The sequence below is a fragment of the Halyomorpha halys genome, unplaced genomic scaffold (genome assembly GCF_000696795.3).
Source record: "Halyomorpha halys isolate HHAL.00 unplaced genomic scaffold, Hhal_1.1 Scaffold664.1, whole genome shotgun sequence".
NCBI lineage: Eukaryota > Metazoa > Arthropoda > Insecta > Hemiptera > Pentatomidae > Halyomorpha > Halyomorpha halys.
In genome coordinates this window covers 1,053,326-1,075,041 of record NW_027115162.1, presented here as the reverse complement: position 1 = coordinate 1,075,041, position 21,716 = coordinate 1,053,326, and the positions used below count along the sequence as shown (strand labels likewise).

The following is a 21,716-nucleotide window of genomic DNA, read 5'->3' as shown; positions in this document are numbered from 1 at the left end:
CCTTAACTTTGTCCCATTGCAGGTGCCATTGTGATTCAAAGCATACCGTCTTGGCGCGCTTTGTGTGTAAATAAACTCATTGACCTCTGAGTGATAACAATACTAACCTACCAAGTAGTCTACCATGGCACGTGGGTTGGTCATGTGACTCATCGAGAAGGTGCTAAAATTGTTCCATTTTAATTTCAAGGTTTTACAATGACCTCCTCTGTCAGAAATCAGTGTAAATTTAGAGTACAGCCACCATAGACGAACGAAACTTATTTTGATACTGTGTTTTTAAAATTGGACAAACATGTCACCTCAAACGGGTAAAGTCATATTTCGCAAAATAGTTAGTTTCAGTAATAAATATCCTGTATCCAGAGGAATGGCAACTTATGCTATCACTTGGCCCGTTGCAAGTCTTTTTCAGCAACATCTAGAAGGGCGTGAGAAATATGATTACTGGAGAACAGCAAGATTTTTGCTGTATGGTTCACTTTATGTGGCTCCAACTCTAAATTTATGGATGTCCATAGCTAGATATTTATGGCCACAAAATACATTGACAGCTGCAGTAAGCAAGGTAGGAAGAGCTTGATATTGTGAACATTGATATGTTTGTTAATGTGAATTTATTAATTTAATTTTCTGTTTTTAAAAGTAAGGACTAACATTTTGTTATTGACTAGCTCTGTACTATTGGCTTTCTAGATGTCTTGTGCTAAATTCTCATTACATCATTCTTATTCATGATGTAACTGATTATTTTTCTGTTGTGCGACCTACTTTTTCTCTAAATCTTTGTCCCAATATTTGCTAAGTACCTTACCTTTTCTTTTCTTTGACACTGAAGCCAATTCTGATATTTGTTTGCTCCTATTTCTTCTGTTGTTTCTATACTAATAAGCTTTTGATAAATGTTCTGGTACGAGACTTAGTTAATGGAGGCATTTAAAATTATTCTAGTAATAGAATACTTTAGCTTGAAAATGGTTTGTTCTGACAGATTTCTTTGTTGCTTTTTATCCAAGAAACACACCAGCAATAAAAAATCATGAGGTTTTACAAATTCTTATTTCTTACAACCTTTTATAATTCATTAAACTCGAGGTTGGGATTATGCAATTCATTGTACGTCCCCTAACCTGATTTGAGTTGAGTTCAGGACCTCTATTGTTGTTTATTATTTTATTTATATGAGCCTCATGATGCTCTGCCAGAATTATGTAGTATATTGCATGGTATAGTAATTTTCTTGTTGCACTTTCCACAGTCCTGTGGGACTGCATTTCAATTAGTTCATAATGTCCTTTCACTTCATTTTTTATTAGCAGTTGTTAATATTCAACTATCAGCCTAACTCTGTGTGTTCCCTGATTATGTGCCTAATTTATTCAAAATGATTTGTTGCTGATATTTGTATATCTAGTCCAAGAGTGGGGGGGGGGTTGTTTACCTCTTGAGTAAGTGAGAATCGACAGCTATAATCCAATTAAAGTAGCTATTATAGTTTTGAGGGAGTTCCATGTATTTAAGTTGATATGAAGATAGAAGACACGAAGAAATGAGGAACACCAAGGAGTAGATGGTGCAGTGGGATGGATAGAAAAGGTCACTAAATGATGATCTGAGGTGATACAGTTTGGAATCAAATTAGATAGATGGAAGTGCTCCAGCTTCGTCAAGACTGGGGGGAAATAAACTTTGGCATATAGCACTGGAGAGTTGTTCTGTCAATGTTATTCAGGTTACAATTCGTGAAAAAAAATTGTATGAAAGAGTACAAGCCTACCCGCAAAGTTGAAATTGTCCTTGGGAGGTGTTACAAAATCAAGGTATTTTAATAGTTTATGAATGGTTGTCTGTGACAGGCTTCATTGATATTGGTAACTGATATGGATTCATTGTTTCCATTCCATTAAGAAAAAACTTAACAGTTTATTCAATTAAGAAACTGACCTTCACCAAACATGTAGAATACTTAATTCACAAAGAGATATTCCCTCAATTTACTTTTATTTCTTCAGTGAAGGCAACTAAAATTTCTAATCTTATTCAGTATTCCCTGGTGTTCAAACTATCATATATGCTATCCCCCAGGTATCTTAAATTAATTCTTAAGACCAGTGCTTGAATCTCCTTAATGTACAAAAATCAATTAATTTCATGAAGATACATATAACCCAACTTATTTTAAATAGGGAATAGGAGACAATATCTTTTTATTTTTTTTTATTTTTTCATAAATATATAAATTACCTTATCAGTTGATTTATCATTTTAGGATAACATATATAAGTTTTTAAAAATATGGATTATGTGCTTTATCTTAGAATAATAATTTTAATCTTGAGTTCAGTACTGAATTAATTAGTAATAGCGTAGATATTATGCTATTATTTTAGAGAAAATTATTGCTTAATAAAAATAAGTTATATAGAATAGTGGGTACGGGATTGGGCTTAAGTTCTAGAATGATAGAAAATGTCAACCATGGATTATTTAGGAGTTTTTGTCTTTTGTGAAAACCCTCCTTTACACACAAAGACTATGTTAAGTGGTTATATATGTACATATTTTTAAAAGTAATTATGATAAAATATTTTGCTACAATTATAAATTAAATTATATACTGTAATAATAAACTAAAAAGTCATTAGACATCATCTGTCAAAGAGTTTAAGAACTACTATTTACGCTTATATTATACACAATGTTTTTTTTATAATTTGACTTAAAATAATTCACTTTGTAGTTGTTTTCTTTTTGGGTTTAGGATAGGATAAATTCAGTATCAGTGGTTCACAAATATTAGAAGTCCGCAGACCACTAAGCCAGAAATTGAACTATACACGGGCTCCCACTTCTGTTGAGAGGAATCCTCCCAGGGAAATGTTTAAAGATTAAGTTGCTCAAAAGAGCATTTTCAACCACTTTTATTGTGTATTTCCTTTTAAAAACCTTAATATTAAATCTCAAACATCAGGAAAGATAAATGATAAAACATGAGAAGGAGTAGATGGTAGTAGGGGGTGAGGTCATTAGAGTAGTAATGAATGCAAATAAGTGAAACTTCGTGCCTTTATTTTATTTGACTATAATAGAAAAAAAATAAATTTCACTTATTTGTTTTCTTTACTGCTCCACTGACTTCACCCTCACCCCGAATCATCTCATATTGAATAACAGCTTTAACAATTAGTCCTCAGGAAATATGTTTATGATACACGCTACATACAAAAGTATCATGTTTTATTTTAAGTTATTTTTAATCAAACATATCAGATTAATTATGAAGCTAACTAGATCACTAACTAATTTGTGTTATAAGTTTCTGTTGATTAGAAAATGTGTATTTTTTTTAAATAGTTGCTAGTATTGATTTGTTCTGTTTTTCAGGCACTTATAGAACAAGTTTCCTATACCCCATTTGCCATGATTAGTTTTTTTTTCGGGATGTCTCTTCTTGAAGGGAAGAATGTAGAACAAGCAAAAAAAGAAGTATCTGAAAAGTTTTTTCCAACATATAAGGTAAGATTCTATGTGTATTGAAGAATTAGTATAACTTATCTTGGCTTGGAGCAATGGCAACCAATGTCATAATTCACAAAAGTAGCTACAGGCTTTTCTGAGAACATTATTTATTCCAAAAAAAAGCTACAGGCTTTTCTGAGAACATTGTTTATTCCGAAATAAATCTACAGGTTTTTCTGAGAACATTCTTCATTCTGAAAAGTTACAGGATTTTTAGAGAACATTTTTTATTTTTACTTGTGTAAGTTTGATCTTTGATTAATAATGTTATATAAAAAAATGGGCATTTCTATAGGCAACCTCTAGAAATGGGCATTTTTTATGTATCTCCAAACAATGGATATAACATAAAACCAAGTATCTTTAGTAGATTCCTAAATGTTTCTACTCTTGGAGTTCTATTTAGTCCAATAAAAAAATTCTAGATCTTTTTTTTTTTTTTATTTCTATTAATTTTTTATGATTAAGATATAGTTTTAGATATAAACAATTATGTTATTAATTTTTAAAAAATTAAAACTGCCTGTTTGATCATTTTAAAATATAACATGTACATAAAAAGTACAAATAAAGGCTATTATGAAAAAATTAAAAAATAAGTAATTAATAATTATAAATATATGTTCACCTACATTAGTTACCATGTTGGTCAGCAGTTTTTTCTTACTGCTCTAAGGATAATTTTGGCAACATTTTAATATTTTTTTAGCTTGACAAGGGTTCCGCAAATTTTTTTTTAGCCGTGTAATGGTGCCGGGAAACTGTTTTAGCCCAAAAAGAATGCCTTGGCAAAAAAAGTATGGGAACCTGGTATGTAGATAATTGAGGATAGCACCCAGGTAGTCTAGAATTATGTTTAGATGATAATAATAATATTATCAAATTTATCATAATAATAATGATAATTATAGATCTTATAATAAATACCCAATGAAGGGTCTAGGGAGGAGATATTATTACTACCTCTATCTATCTATTTTGTGCACCCTTTAATAGTTTCTATTAATGCTTTTTTCCATTTCCTCCTCCTATCAGCACTAACATCAGCAAACTTACCTTTCTTTTTTCACCTTACTTTCACTCTTAAAAATTGATCAGATTTAAATTTTATGGAAGTTTTTTTATCATTACAATTTTTAACGAGTAGATGTTTTCACTTTCACATTTTTAGAATTATATTTTTAAGGTGGTAAACACTTTTTTTTTTTTAGGTTGGTATTTGTGTTTGGCCTGTTGTACAAACATTGAACTATACCCTTATTCCTGAGAAGAACAGAGTTCCTTTTGTTAGCCTTTGTAGTCTTGCTTGGACTACATTCCTTGCGTACATGAAACACCTTGAAGGAAGTCATTTTAAACAGCATCAACCATTACCTAGTCATCATGAAAAGAAAAAAATAGAAAGTGTATCTTGATGCATTAATTATTTAATAGAAATTTCTAGTCAATGTTTCCATTTCCTAGAGCTTTAAATTTTAATGGATGTTAAAATTAATTTATTTTGTGCATGAGGTAGTTCACTGCAGTACAGATTAAAAAAGTATGGTCGGAGGAAAGTATTTTGTCTACTACTGGCCATCATAACTAAAATTGTTAATGTATTTTTTTATTATTACATTTTTCTAATTGATTATGAAACATTACTAATAATTCAATTTTAATTTAGGGAGTGATGTAATGACCAAAAGGTGTTTATTTTTTAGAAACTTAAAAATATAATTTTTATATCAACTAAAATGAGTTGTTTTTAAAATTTTATGTTATGATACCATTTATGGTAGCTTTCGAATTGTTACTATTGATGTGAATTTTATTTTATGTTATGATACCCATATTGGTGATTTAAGATTTGTTGTAATTTATGTTAATTTAGAGAATTTGTGATACATGTATTTATTATATTATTTATTACCTTGTTAGTATATATTCCATGTTATAAAATAAATAAAAATTTTACTTTGGATTTGAATTGATAAGGATATTGTTATGACAAAAATGGTAGAGCTACAAGCATGTTGCATTTTTATAAGTTCGTGTTAACTTTTAGTATAAACTATACAGTTGTCAACTTAAATAAACTATTTTTTAAAAACATTTGTTTATCATATACTTACACCTAATCATATACACAAATAAATTAAATGTATGTATTTAATTTATTTTAACTGTGTATTTAGCTGTTATTTTTAAGTAAATATTTAGTTTTGTCATAATTTAGTTTGAAACTAAAAAAAAAAGAGAAAATTGAAAAAATGGTATATAATTTTATAAAATGAATGAGGAAAATGAGTTATGACATAACTGATGTAAAAATAATGGTGGTTTTTTAAGTTATTATAAAATAGATGATTATACTTGGTATGCCTTTATTTCTCTTTAGACAAAATGAATGAATTAATTTAAATCACTTTTCATCTGTTTTCTTGATAAAAATGAGGGTAAAACACAACCTTAGTGAGGAAGCTTTGTTACTCTTACTGTTTTTTATTTCCATTCTGAGAAGAGTATTAACATGTGGATGTTATTTATTTTTATACCTCTACAGCTGCTGCCTCCTATTACCAATCATTAGATCACATACTTATGGTCAATTTATTTAAATTTCGGTTTGTACTGTTTAGTTTGCAAAATCATTGAATTAATTAGCTGTTTTTGATTCATTGAAAAAAGGAATATTATTAAATTAAATTATTATTATTTAGTACATTATTTAATCTGAGAAGTAAGGTCAGTTTTCATGATCTCCACTTGAAGTGGTGATAACCTTCTAAACTCACTTAAATCTTCTTATACAGCATTAAAAAAAATCTGGTTTATTTCTAATTCTATATCATTTTCTGACCTAATAAAATTAATGAAACTCATAATTTTATTACCGATAGCTATAATTTTTAAAAAAATATTGTGTTAAGTATTAAAATTTAAGTTCATTCAAAAATTATATTAGAAATGTAGACACATTTCTTTTGGAGGGTATTGAGGAACTTGAATGAACTACATATGGATTAAAAGGAGCCGTGTGAAAACTATTGGATTCTTTTTTTTTTTTTTTTTATTGAACAATTAATTCACTTAAAAACCACAATAAGATTTTTAAACTATGTTAAGATTGGTACTTATTTATGATTATTCATAGAGTGATCATCATTATGTTAAAATTTTAATGTTCCTCTATATCATTCTATCTGTTTTGATTTCATAGTCCTTCTTATGTTCTAATCTAATTTTTTTAGGCTACTTTCTCTTATTACTTATTTTTTATTTGTCAAAATAACAACATTAACATCTTAGAGTAACACTCCCATCTTCAGAACATTTCTTTATAGAACTAAAAATTATATTTCCTCCTTTTGTCAGACCATAAATTATTATTTTAATTATAAATTTATAAAATCATATATATAATAAATAATATAATTATTAGAACTATATTTTAATTACAAAATTACTTAATCCAGGAATAGTGTAATTTTCAACATTGTGCATCACCTTTTAACATTTTTTGTCATAATTAAGCAATGTCCCCTGAAATTTTAACATTGTTGTTATGTTGTTTTAACAAATGGGAAAATAAGGAAGTCAAGTTGCCTACAAAAATTGTAGTACTATAAATCATTATTAACCAACTTCAATTAATTCATTTAGTGGTGGTTATAATATTTTGCTCCAATAAACTAGAAAGTTTTTAAAATACTCTTACTTGCCAGTAAATTTAATTAGGCTGTTCAATTATTTCTTTCAAGGAGGCAATTGTAAAAGGGGTCCAGGGTTCTATATTTCCTTTTTTTGGGCGGAGGGGGATGTCTTAATCTCTTAATCATGCCTTATGATCTCAAGATTATGATGTAAAAATTTCATTGGAGTATCTTATGTCATTCCAAAGTTACAAGTATAAAAAAGTTGTTTTCATAACCTAGCATTATAGATCCTTTTTTCAGGATATAAAAACTGAACTTGTTTTGCCGTTATTTTTTCTGGTTCATTTTTGAAGTTAATTATTTTATAATTTTGACTAATAGGAATGAAAGTTTAAAGGGCAATTTAAAAAAAAAATGAGCAAATTAGAATGTCCAAACAATGAAAACTAGAAGAGAAGTGTACCTAATATGAATAGGAATTTGGGGATAAGTTATAAGCCTCACTTTGGAAAAGAAGTTCCTGAAAAGATTTGTAGCATTATCAAGGAATGCTGCTAGAAAAAGTTACTTGTGAAAGACAATGTTTATAGTTTTCTGATTTCTCAGGTCTCACTAAGAGAGGGGTTTAAAATAGCATAAAACTATAATTAACAACTCTATTGTAGGTACTAAGTATTGTTTTATGTTTCAAAATTAATTTTGAATCATATTATTTTGGCATTTACATTTTAAAATATTTTGTGGATTTAAAAATATTTAAGACAGCAATAAACTTACTATATTGTCATTGTAATTATATATTCTTTTTGATATTCAATACTCGGAACTTTATATGTATTTGAATTTATTTTTACTGAAGAAAGAAATCAAAAGAAGATTTTACAGGAAACAGGCAAATTAGGTAGAAAGAGTGCTCATATATTTTTTTTTATAAATCTACATATATTTAATTGAATTTATATATTTTGTTTTGTTTAGAATTATATTTAGTTTATCTTTTGAATAGTAGTAGAATAAGATCAATAGAAAAGAATACTGGAGATCTGAGCTGGGGGAAATAAGTTATTATAAAACTATAGTTGAAATTGCCATAGAAACAATGTTAATTAACCATGAATTAATAAATAAATATTGCATCTGTGGGAATTTTAGCTTTTGTTTAATGAAAATTAATTTTTTCCCAACTCTGCTGAAGATGCTACTGATAACATAAGTCTAAAATCAGTAAAAGTCGGCCTCTAAAGGCTATATTCGAGCCAGTGCTCTTGAATGCATACCTGTCTCCTGACTCAATAGCAGACCCAACATGCACTAACACCAAAGCCTCTAAAATCCTGTTTAATGGTAATTTTCTCTATGATCTTCATATAAGCTCATGATCTCAACACTGTGTTGTTACATTTTCTGACTGTGGGATATAGATTATGTCTTTAATTTATAAAATTTTAAGAGGAATATTTGATATATTTGACTTATGCATACAGTTATTAATAAATAGAATATGAATTAAAAAATACAAATAAAAATCCTATTTTCAAAAGAATTTAAAATAGATTTCAACAGAATTATGTATCATTCATTACCTATTATTGATCTTACATTTAACAAGAAAAAGTAATGCTAATCTGATCCAATGGAAAACTAATTCTATCCATGAAAGACGTATTTTTGTATTTATTTTGTTAATTTAAGTACAGAAAATCTGTTAAAGCCTAATGCTAATTGCTAATTTAAAATCATTCTGATATTGAAAGAGCTTAAGATGAAATGTATTTTGTCCATTTTCTCATGAAATTCATTTTGTATGGTTATCATAAATTATTTTTGGCAAGAAGTCAAAGTAGAAGATGTTTAGGACTATATTGCTTCTGGTCACTGATTTACAGACCTCTGGAGTTTGTTTTCACTGGAAAATGATTCTTTCAAATCTTTTTCCCAAACAAAACGTTTTTGTCTTAACATAATTAGCAACTGACAAAATACATTTGGATTGAGAGTTCCTCATTGAATATATAACTCATTTGATGTTAAAAATGGATTCAACTTTAATTAATTTTTTTTTTAATTTGTATATTTGCTTGTGCTTACTTGTTTATCCTGTTCTTGTTTGCTTTTTTAAATTTGTAACTAGTATGAACTCAGCTTTCATTATTTTAAGGACTGATTCTGAATTATTTCCATCAAATCTTTTAATATTTCACAGTGGTATTGTTGATACCCATAGCCAATGAACACAGTACTAGCAAAGATATTGTCTATCTGTTGTTATTTCTATAATTTAAAAAATTGTTGAACTAGTCTCTTCTGCTTCACAGCTTAGATGTAAAAAGTTAGTTATTTGTTTTATATAAGCTAATATCTAAGTTGTAGGGAAGTGCTTCTTCAGCTACCATAGTGGAGTCACTTTTTATTATTGTAGTTGGAGAAGTTAGTTGGGGGTTGCAATCAAATAAGTATAAACTTATTTTTAATGAGTGTGTACATTTCAGCCTGAATTACAGGGCTAAGAAAAAACAAGACAACAACCATGAAGATATGTACACAAGTAAACTACTATGAAAATTAGTATAGATGAATTATTAAAAATGAAAATTAAAATAATGAGAAATTAATGAATCAATAAGATATTACAGAATACATAAAAGATATTTAAGCAAAAACAACAAAATAAAAACATAAATAATCGTAACCTAATATCAAATAGAAAAAGAGAAACAGGACTATGGTGAATAGAGGAAGAAGAAACAGATTAATAATAATAAGAGACATACACCAACAAGTCCACATATTTGCAAGTATTCTCTATCTATGGTTTCCATAAATAAAAGATATTAATGCCCTCACAATGCATTAATGGTAAAATTAGAATTACATATGTTAAAATCCCTAAGAAATGACACAGAATGAACTATGTCAATTAAGCATTGGTGTAATTTTCTCCTTACTAATCAATAATAAACTAATTGACAGCTAATAAAAATAAACCAACGATAAAGGGTAATAAATACAATACAACTGGTTAAAACATTAAAAAAAATTGTTTACATTTGTATATAAACAATAAATAATTGAATAAGTATATTTGTTTACATTATATAGTTGTATACTTACCTGTATGGTTGTTATTTTGGTCTAGTTTAGCTAAATCAAGATAAAATAATGTGTATATCATAATTACCCACGAAACTAAGTTAATAATTTGGTACACTATTAAAGTTTTTGTTAATGTTTTAAACATTTTAAAAGTATAGATAAGTGTCTTGGCGCTATTGAAAACAATTTTTTAACCTTATGAAAATTAGTACATATAAATCTATAAGCTTGTAGGTGCAATATATACAATTAGTAAAAATCCATTCTCAAATATTACCATTTTCAAATAGCTTAGTATAACAAATTAGCTTGATTGTGGAATTTAGTTATTAATAAACCTCAAGAGATAGCGTTACTCGACGGATTGGCTATTTTTTGGTGGAGGGGGTAATAATCTGGCAGAGAGAAAATGTCGGAAGGGGCCGCAGTACGTATTGTAAGCTGTTGGTGTGTTGTGCCCGGATCCTGTTCGTTCTGTTTATATATCGTGTTTAAATCATGTAGCTATAAATGACTTTTTAGCACTAAGTTCCAAAATGTTCCGTTTGAAAAGATTTCTTCATGCATTTATAGCAATCACGGTTGTAGCTACTATTTACATTCTCACCCAGGAAAAAAGATCTATTGAACTTGAAGCCTTTCAACAGGTAATTTATTAATATTTTATGACTATATATTTTTATATATCTATATATTATATGTATTTAATTAATCCAAGTTTGGTAATATTGTTTATGATTTATTATTATTTTGTTAAAGTTATTTATATTATTAGTTTGCAAAATACCACATATCTCTTAATATCTTAAATTGATTTCATAAATCATTATAACTGAAAAAGTTTTTACTGTTTTACTGCTTAATTTACAAGTCTTAAAATTTTCAATGATAAGCAAGGCTTTAAAAATGTATATTTAATAGTTTTCTACATCTAAACAACCCTTTTAGAAACAATATCTGTAATATAAATAGTTCTACAATTTTTATAAATTTCCGCAAGTATATTTAAACGAATGATTTATTGGTCACAAAAATCATCTTAAGAAAACACAAACATATTTAGATTTTCAACTGACTTAAAATGTTAATATAGTATAGCAGTTGTAGAAGTTTATTGAGTATAGTGAGAATACTACCTAATAAATATAACATGACAGTTGTGGAAAAACAATCCATTTGAACACTCCAATCATATAATTTAACGTTGTTATAAAAATAAACGGCTACTGAAGGTTTTTATTCTGTAGTCATATATGTTATTTTTCATATTTTTGAATTGATTTTCTTCCACTAAATTCTTTAGGAATAAATAATACTATATTGTTAAAATAAAGTCCAGAAGGATACATAATTATAATAGACCCAAATAAACAAATAAAATTGGTACATTAATAAAACATCGTAGTAGAAGTGCCGAGCTATACAGAGTTTATCCGAATTTCAGGGGACCTCTACTGATTGGGTCGAAATGGAGGGCGGAATATTTGCAAAATAAGTTGAGTAAGGTATTTATTATATACATTATTGTAATGCTTTCTGCATCGAAATACCTCTCCCATGCCAATTGACACAATATTTTAAAAGATTTTAAGTTAATAACAAAGAAAACTTACAATATTTGGGGAAACAGTATTATTTAAGAACAGATGATTGTATCTAGTATGATACGTAGAGAAAGAGTGCCACACAATCCAATATCATGAAAATCCCAAAAGTTGATAAATTTGAGATTCGAGAGCCTACTGCAAACTGCGAAAATTGTGAAACACTTTATCCCAAAGAGTTCATTATACTCAAAATGGCTTATAAATGTTATTTAAAAGGTATTTCCCAAACATTTTCTAGAGGAAGGCAAAAGTTATTAAAATCCGATTATTTGGAAAGTTTAGATTTTACCGTTCTCAATATTAACTATCCTGCCTGCTACCTAATTGATAGTAAATAAATTATAATCCTTTATTGGCCGTAGGTAACTTTAGTACCTTAGCTACATAACAGGTGCTTCCCATCGGCTTATGATTTTTATTGTTATCAAAACTTTCTTTGATGGTGTTAATTTCTTCCTAAACAATCTATTCACAAGTAAAATCCAAATGTGGATCGGCTTACTATTAATGCGATTTGAAATAAGATTTGAACTCAGCAAACTTTCGGCTAACTATACTTATTGTAATGAGGTGTAGATAGTTGACTGTAGATTAATGATTGGAGAAGTTTGTCGGGGGGTGCGGTCAGCAAAGAAAAACATAAATAAACAAAATCATATTTATTTATTTTATGCCGACGTTTCGACCTGAGTTTCAGGTCTTCATCAGGGGTTGTGGCGTAGAAGGTAGGCTTGCAACTGGTTGCAATCAATCAATCATGTTGCAAGCCTACCTTCTACGCCACAACCCCTGATGAAGACGTGAAACTCAGGTCGAAACGTCGGCATAAAATAAATAAATGTGATTTTATTTATTTATGTTGTTCTTTGCTGACCGCACCCCCCGACAAACTTCTCCAATCAATATTCTTATTGTATGTATATATACTTACAATTCCTTTTCACAAACTTCAAATTTCGCCAATGTAAATCTGAAAAACAGAATGTCCAATTCACATAATTATCTAGTACCAATGAAGTGATACAATTTAAGTATTATCAATTAGGTTCAAGACAGGAAAGTGTTAAATACAAAAATTTTAAATTTTCAAACAACAACCAGACATTTCTCGCTTTAACTTCCCTCCAGAAATGTTTGGAAAATTAATTCCTCTAAACATAGTTTGTATGCCATTTTGAGTACAATTATCTTTTTGAGTAAAATGAATGTACATTTTGAATTTGACTGCAATTCGATCACACCAGATTTGTGTTTTGTTTGTGAAAAGATTTTTATAGAAGAAAGAGAAACAGTATCAAAGGAAACGTTCAAACGCAGTAGTAAAACAAAAGGCGATTTAGGTAAGGTGCCAAAGGTACCTATCGCCAATAAAGTATTATAATTTAATTACTATGAATTAGTTAGTTGGCCATAAAGTACAATACAAAAATTACAAACAACGGTAAACAATCTAAGATTTACGAAATCTAATACTTTCTGTAGGCCAATATTTTTCTTATATATATTTTTGGGCCTAGATTCACATTAAATGTCTAAATTTACGAGCTCGACAGACCACCAGAAGTTTATTTTATTCAGTAAAAACCTTGAAATGTACTTTAATATCTTTTCAAATCTATTTTAAACTATCTACTCGACGAAAGATACCTTATTTTAAAGATTGCCTTATTTTAGGTAGGTTACGTTTGCTAAAATTTAAGAGCTTTTAGAGCTCTGTGCGTTTAAAAGTAACTGAGATACAATTTTTTCAAAAATAGCATTATTTTTTTTTTTAAATCAAAAATCACCATTTTGCGAATTTATTTTGGAAAATACCATGAAAATGAATGGTATTTATATGGTATGCTACCTCCTGCTACGAAAATGGACATTTATAAAATACATTAAAATAAGTTCAATATGCTTAATTTTGAGCTCTGATTACACCTAAGTGTAATTGAATAGAAGCAATGAGGGTCCTAACGACATGAAAGGAAAGCAGCCTGTCAGCAAATTAGTAGGCGATGGTGCAAGCGGCGCTCGTCTACATTAAGAGGATAGAGGAGGGGGTTCATGGGGATTTCTTCAAGTACTCTACTCATTAGCCAAGTTATCGTTTCTTTTCCTAAAATTTAGAAAGTCAATTCGTCCTATTGGAATAAAGAGTGCAGCAAAGTTAAATAGAAACGCTATTCAACGCTAATGAAATGACATTTTTAATTTTATGATATTAGTTCATTTTGTAAAAGTAATTAAATCTAATTTCTATTGCTATAACATATATTATTTTTTAGAAAAACATCAAATTTCTCCTTCCTGTTCGGCGTTTATTGATAAAAAACAAAATACATTGTTTTTCTGGCACCACAACATATTTTCCAACTTAATTGTTGCGATAAGTTTTTCTATTAATTACTGACTGACCCGGCAATACTTCGTTATTGCTATTTTTTTCCGATTCCTCTTAACAGATTCACAATAAATTAGAAATTAAATTCTTATGTTTTGTTTCGTATTGTTCCCTTATTCAAATAGCGGCTTTAAAACCAAGTTGAGAACTTTCCAATATCTTAGATAAGTAGCGAAAGAACATTATATTTTTTATATATATTCATAGGTGATATAGAAAATTTGCTATATCTTTGCTAATGCATGTTCGATTTAAGATAATTTTTTTTTCCCTGATAATTGCCTCAAATTCATTGTATGAAAAAATGTCCAAAAAACATTTTGAGTTATGCGTAATTAATGTTTAATTTTTATCATAACTTTTTTCTATACTGGATAAATGCAGGATTTCAGTAGCTAAGAACCTTCCCAGAACGACTCCAAACATTTTGAAAAACAGGAGGTCCTAGATGAGTTACTCACGAAAAAATATAATATTTTTATTTATACAGATTTAATCAACTCTTAAAATCTTTACGTAATATTAAATTTTACAATTTATTTTGTGTCCATTGTTGTTAGCGTAGAATCCTGAAAACTTGTATGATATCCTGAATTAGTTTCAAACTTGTATTAGTCACACCCGATTTTACCTTTTTCAATTGATCTGTTGTAAGCAAAAGTGGTGTAAGTCATTCTCTTATAATCACAATTACTTTTCATAAAAAATCGTCTACGAAGTGCTTAAGTCACTATAGCTGCCTCACCATTTCTGCGGAATATATATTATCTATATATTTATCAGCATATGAAAATGTATTGTATTATTCATGAAGGAAGATTAATTAAATTTGAGCTCCATTTTTGTTTTAGGAAATCGGATGGCAGGAAAGAGCGCCTCGTTCGCTTTCTAACGATTATGAATCTAATGCCGTGGAAGTCCTCAAGTCGACTGCAACACCGGCCCCGAGCACCGCCTCTGCCCGCGACCTCTTCATCAGCATCAAGACAACGGTCCACTACCATCAAGCCAGGCTTCCTATCATCCTTAAAACATGGTTCCAGCTAGCCCCAGAACAGGTAAGCGTTTACATTTATATTTATTGGAAATTTATCAACATTTCCAAGAAAAGAAGAGTGATTTGAGAAGAACATCGAGTACCTGGGGTTTGAAGTTAGATTGTTGCTTCAAAGTTAACTTGTAATAATTCTTAATCTTTGAACTCTTCATTTATTATTAGAACTAATCGTAGTTTCACGTTCGGTTCAGAAGATTAAACTGTATATACCTAAATATTAAACTCGACATTTTCACCAAGCATAAATGTGTTTGTGATTTGTTGAATAATCCTTTTCTGTCATACATATGTATATGGTATTCATCAGGGCTTTCAACACTATAAGCTATCAAAAAAGAGTAATACGTTTTTACATATGAAAAAAAAGGAATTAAAAACATATGACCTTATTATTACTATGTACTAAACCAACTCGATACTGACTGACACAACCATACAAACATACAAGATTAAGTTGCACCATTCCAGGTAAGAATAATTTTATGGTTTCAAATCAGATATTTTTATTTCTCTTCCACCTAAACTTCAGCGTGTCAATTTATATGTATTATTGTGTAATTCCACATATTATTAAGAAATGAGGTTTTTATAAAAAGAAATAAAAACGAATCGTGGAAGAATATTTAAAAGTATTGAAATTCTGAAACCGATTTATGTTTTTTATTGTAATTAGTTGCCTGAGAGACAAAACTTGGTGACTGTTTGTCACACATTGAATAATTTCACACAACTTTCAATCCTTTTTGATGCCTCCCCTTGCCAAGTTGTATCACATTCCCTCTCTCGTATCATGTAATCCCTGAAATTTTCTTTATTGGAGGTTATCTGTGTCACCCCGCTCCCTTAACGCTGAGTGGCGTTTTAATATTTGGACAGTTCAACCTTATCTGTTTTAGTTTTCTTTATAAAGTATTACTTTCGTATCAAAGTACAATTAAGTTTAATAATAAATGGATTTTGTGATATTGCCATGATAGAAAAAAAAATTTTGGAACACTGCAAAATTTTGGAACTGGAAAAATGCAAAAGTTTGGAACACAAACTTTCATTACACTGAAATTTTTATGTTTATAATACAATCTTAACTCACATATGAATAATTTTGAATTGCTTTTAGAAAATTTTTGAGATTTTATTCTTGATCGGATTCATTATATTTTAGAAGTCGAAGATGTTATCCTATTTCGTGGGATTGGAAGAAGAATTGGTGTACTTTCTTTTAGCCGAAGTCGTTGCTTTCTTTTCCATTTTCGTGATGCGAAGCCTTCTGAAACCTGACGACACTGTTTTGAAGGCTCTTTGGCAACGGGAGGATGATGAAGAAGTATTCTATGATGCTCTCAGCTGTAAGAAAATATAAACTACCAGATGTTACATACACAATAAACGTTTTACCATCATGAAAATGTCTTCTCTTTTTGTCTCATATTTTTAAGATAATTTAGGATGGGTGAGTACCAAGAACGGGGTTCTACAAACATATTTCCTTGCTACAATAATACCTTAACAATTCCGCGAGCCTCTTCCAGGGGTTCTGCGTAATAATTTCCAAGTCAACTCAATACAGTTTTGAACCGTATTATCTCAGATTTTCTTTATTTTGCAACTTTTGCATAGGTGTTGTGTATGTATCCTACCCTTTCTTAGATTGTTTTGCTGATCAACTGGCGTATCAATTTATTTGTATCAAATTACAATTAGGGGTTCTGCCATTTTCCTACAACTAGAGGTGAGCAAAACTTAGTTGGTATAAAACTATAGCCAAGTTTGTCAAAAGTACAATGTTTAATTCTTTATGATCCAGAATACATAAATATTGCATCAATGACAATTTTAGTTTTATCACAACTAATTTTTGTCGAACTGGCTTTTTCACTGAGTGTAAAACATTGGTGAATTCCTGAATACTTATACTTCACCTGTTTACCAGGCCATCCCTCTAATTTCCACCTCAATAAATATATAAGTAACTTAAATTTTGAAATACAATTTATTTTTTCATTTAAGGGAATAATAAAATAGGAGTCTGTTGTATTTATATGTAACTTTTAATTAAAAGTTTTTTGGGAGAAGGGGGGGAACACGACTTCCAGCTGGATGAGCAGTCACTCTGACTCTTCCACGATGTCTAAAGGGTCATGCTTACTCTTTGACTAAGTCTAAATGTTTACCCGGATTCTTCTACTATTTGTAAAGGGTCACACGGATGCTTCTACTACTTCTTAAGTCACATTGACCCATCCACTAAGTCTAAAGGGTCACATACACATACTCTTAGTCTATATGTCACACTGACTTCATCCACGGACTCTACCTCTGAGTTTTAAGGACTGACTCTTCAATAGTGTCCCAAGGGCCAAGATTGTTGACTTATCATAGCAACATACTTACATTATCAATTACAGTTAATTGTTCAGTTTCATTATATAAATCAGTTATTCCATGTTATACGATGACAACCTCTAACTCCTAGGTTATACTAATAGAGTTACGATTGACTACATCTGATAAAACAAAAACAAATAAAAATCTTATTTTGCCTTTCAAATATTCCATAAATTGTACCATAGACTGGGGTTATTTTATGACCACCCATTTAGGTTCGGGACAAGGGGGCCCCAGATGATAAAGTAACTCCAGACTGCGGCACCATCTTTGGAATGCATTCAATTCGAAATAAAACCAAAACTTCTTTTTTTTTTGTCAAATCTACCATTTTCAAAGCAATACAGAGATATATTCGCTCGTATGTTTTATAGTATCGTCTGCCTATTAAAGAAGATGCGTTATTGGATTTTTGTCTATGCCGCTTCACTGTTTATTTGGAAATACACACAATTAAAATAGTCAGGTAAAATATATTAAATGATTAAAATAGTTATGAGATAAAATTATATGTGGTTATCTCTTTAGTAGTTTTAGGACGTGATAAATTGGTTTGCTCGCGTCGACCGGTAGCAGTAGTATGCGGAGACCGTAGGCAGGTATTCTATGGCACGAGCCGCATACCGATCCTCCTCTTTCCTCTCTTTCATTTTTTATTATAGACTTGCATGGAATATAGAAAATAAAGGAGTCAATATTCCAGATATAATATTTTCATAACTAGCAATTCATCGACAAGGGTACAATTATAACCTATTATGTCTTTTACACTTCCAACATTATTGTATTATAAGTATTGTTGATGAATTTAGTTAATAACAGTTATTTTTATATTGGAGAAAATAATCAGAACTAACTCATTTTAAATTATGGAATTAGGTATTCCAACGTTTCGTTCTAATCGTGTCAGTGAAATATAAATTGCAGAATAGAAGTTACAAATAGTTCTGAAAAAATAAATAATGAAAATGTAAAAAAAATATGTATAAAATAAAATAAAATTAATATAATAAACGTACATAGCATACTTATTTAATAGTGTCGATCTAAACCATAATGATTAATTTCGATTTCCGGATCAACCATCATATTTGTTATCTACGAAAAAAACTGAAGAACTTCGGACTCATGTATACTGCAGACTGCATCGGTCAGAAATATAAATTTTGATTCCTTGGTCCTCTTCAGGTCTATAAAGCTTCTTATGTGCTTCATCTGTGTGTTTTGGCTCTGTATTTTGTTGAGCTTTAACTTTTGTAATTGCTTTTATATATGCAATATTATATTGATAATTGCATTAATGTTATTTAAAGTAGGGTAGTAATAGATTGCGGGGGCAGGAGTCGCCTGACAGGGAAAGGAGGTAGCACAAGTGGGCCTTGGACTTTGCTCATGCTCTGCAAAAAACCGGTGATCAGCGACCGCTAGTTCTTTTATATAGACCACTCCCCTAGGTCAGGGGAACAATGCTCGCATCCTCTTTGTCTAGCCATTTACCTATTCATGTCCTTAATCTAACCACCACCCTATTAAATAATTAAATAACTTCTTTTATAAAGAACATTTCATTGAAAGAAAATAATTACTTTTTTAAAAAAAGGACTGACTAAATAAAGCTAGTTGAACACTAAAAAGGTCAACATATACGCATGCAATTTTTTTTAAGTTTATGTTAGAGAGTCTTTACTAATCCAGGAGAATAGAAATTAGGAATAGAAATAGAAACTAGATTTTTTTTTTTTATTTTAATTCCTGTGCTCATCAATTTACTTTTACTGTTTTATGTACTAACAAAATTCGATAAATTGAAGTTGAAGAGAGCCAATATTCAAGTTTAAGTAATATTGTATTTTTCATGACATGGAGTGTACTGGAATCATTTTCAAGTTTTAAGTAAACACGCATAAGCTACACTTTTGCAAAACAATGGCCTATTTGCGGATGTGTTATTTGGATTGGTATGTACAAGTTGAGCTGACTTTGTTTTGGGTGTCGATTTAATAGCACAAATCAAAGGGCGTTTGTGCTCAGTCAGTATAGTTTTAGACCTGCTAACAGATAAGTATTTGTACTTTCTGTGTTTTAATAAATTTTCCAAAAATAATTATCTGTAGTTTAAGCTTGTTTATTTTAGAATTATATAAATAGGGTGTAGACACATTGTTTCAGATCTTGTCATCACATTTATAGGTTAATTTTTGCATAAATATACATTTATAGGAACAATGTACCTCTGGGTAATTAAATTAATAAGTATCTTTTTAACATTTTGGAACGAAAGTTGAATTTAATAAAGACTGTCCAATACAATTTCAATGGATTTTCATCATCTACCGCCTTCTTTACCAATATTTACGTTTATAAAAATATTTTAAATCGAAGATAATAGCTCCACCGCTTGTTGGAGGTTCGCCTTGATTGGCTCTCTGGAACCTACAAGCATGTGGATGTCGAAAATTGTTACTTCTTTGTTTACCAAGCATTAGTTGGTATTTTGGATTTGGAGCAGGTGACAGAAGTGTGGATCCGTTATAAGAAACTCACTTACTCACAAGGTAAAGTAATGTTAGCAAGGTTTGACGTTGTATTGATAAAAAAAAGTATTTCACCTGCCAAGAAATGAGGTTCGCTGAAACTTTTGAGTTAGGTAGTGTTCCGACTCTCCGAATTCGACCTATGTCGCCCTATCGTACTTTACATATCGAGCTGTATAATATCAAAGTCGACTTATCTAGTTTAAAGTTATTGTGTTTTAACTGTATATTTACTTTTTAATTGCATTCACTTCGTGGTTGCAAACTAGCTTTGTAAAGAAAATGAATGACAGCGTGCCTATGAATAACAAAACCTTATCCCGCAAAAGTTATCGAGCTTGGATGAAGCGTGAGGAGCGGTTCAAGGCGTGGAAAGGTGTTAGCCGCACCCATTGACTTTCAATGTTTGTATTTCATCACCGCTCACTGCGAATCCTTCGCATCCTTTCAAAACACTCCTCCCTTTTCCTTCTTAAGTATAGGACTTGCGCAGGTATTTTCTCTCATATATGATGTTCAATTTAACTGGACTGCAAACTATTTTTTTTTTTTTTTTTTTTTAAATTTTGAACTAATACTGTGTGCCTCGTATTTATTTCTAAAATATTCAAATTAAGTTTTGATAAACATTGCTAGTTCTAGCCATAGGCTTAAATTTAAATAGGTCAATATTAGCATGATGAATGAGTTATATTAATTATCTTTCTTTTATTTTTATGAAAATGATATATTTAATTCTGTAAAAGAATCTTTGGGATTATAAAAGGTTTTAATGATAAAATGCTATACGTTGTTTTATTTTGATAATCACTGTACCTATTTTTTTCTTTTAAATACCAGGAGTTGTATGTATCAAAATAGATAATTTCTTTAATAGGACGAGTGAAAAGGAAAAATATTGTAAATGATCCATAGATAGGCCCGAAACGTTGCAAAAATGTGGAGAATTTATTTACATATATTAAAAATAAAACTGTTATAAAGAAAAAGAATTATTATTTTATAATTTCTTTTTAAATAATGTGGTACAAAAGATTTTTTTCTCATTTTTGATGAATGTGAAAGGTTTAATATACATATAAACATTTCTCTTCTAGTCAGTCAATTAATGTCCAGTTTGCTTTCACATCGGAGCAACCTGATTCTCACTACCGGCTTTTTTCACCTCATTTCACGTCAATCTGCCCTTATACATAATGTAAATGTACTTAGCAACACTGTGAAGTAAGCCATCAATGTGTATATATTTTTTAATGTATTTATATATTTTTTACAACAAACTGCGTTCATAATGAGACTGAGATATTAACGTATTAGAGCAGGTATTAAACTGCATTGTCACTGGATAATTCTAGACTTCGATGTAAATTATTTCCAAACTATGAATTTTAATTTTTTTATTTTAATTTAACAACGTGCAAATAAATTTAATTAAAAAAATTTTCGGCACAACTGTATGTGACCTTGTGAAATGTAGATAAATATTTTTTATAT

General features: G+C 29.6%; 2 protein-coding genes and 2 long non-coding RNA genes across 4 annotated transcripts in view; 3 read left to right on the top strand and 1 right to left on the bottom strand.

Moving 5' to 3' along the window:
- The first annotated feature begins 107 nt into the window (after window positions 1–107).
- On the top strand, window positions 108–5,613 carry LOC106685150 (uncharacterized). Its single transcript, XM_014427685.3, has 3 exons — window positions 108–568; window positions 3,385–3,516; window positions 4,731–5,613. Exons 1-3 carry the CDS (start codon window positions 296–298, stop codon window positions 4,932–4,934), a joined length of 609 nt encoding a protein of 202 aa, XP_014283171.1. The 5' UTR covers window positions 108–295; the 3' UTR covers window positions 4,935–5,613.
- Window positions 3,515–15,606, bottom strand: LOC106685152 (uncharacterized). Its single transcript, XR_001343801.2, has 4 exons — window positions 15,514–15,606; window positions 12,789–12,827; window positions 8,435–8,565; window positions 3,515–3,713 (listed from the first exon to the last, which is right to left on the bottom strand). It is a non-coding gene; the product is annotated as an uncharacterized lncRNA (long non-coding RNA).
- The window catches only part of fng (Fringe glycosyltransferase), an 81,059-nt gene continuing 70,001 nt past the window's right edge, over window positions 10,659–21,716 (top strand). The window contains exons 1-2 of the mRNA XM_014427684.3: window positions 10,659–10,897; window positions 15,098–15,304. Coding sequence (XP_014283170.1) covers window positions 10,787–10,897; window positions 15,098–15,304 — 318 coding nt within the window. The 5' untranslated portion in view covers window positions 10,659–10,786. The remainder of the gene's footprint in view (window positions 10,898–15,097; window positions 15,305–21,716) is intronic.
- Window positions 15,620–16,709, top strand: LOC106685151 (uncharacterized). Its single transcript, XR_001343800.2, has 2 exons — window positions 15,620–15,771; window positions 16,466–16,709. It is a non-coding gene; the product is annotated as an uncharacterized lncRNA (long non-coding RNA).

Excerpts from the sequence above, each read along its gene's own strand:
- LOC106685150 (XM_014427685.3), top strand. The coding sequence starts at position 296 with ATGTCACCTCAAACGGGTAAAGTCATATTTCGCAAAATAGTTAGTTTC. Across the intron at positions 569-3,384 it reads TGACAGCTGCAGTAAGCAAG|GCACTTATAGAACAAGTTTC; the intron begins GTAGGAAGAGCT and ends TCTGTTTTTCAG. Across the intron at positions 3,517-4,730 it reads AGTTTTTTCCAACATATAAG|GTTGGTATTTGTGTTTGGCC; the intron begins GTAAGATTCTAT and ends TTTTTTTTTTAG.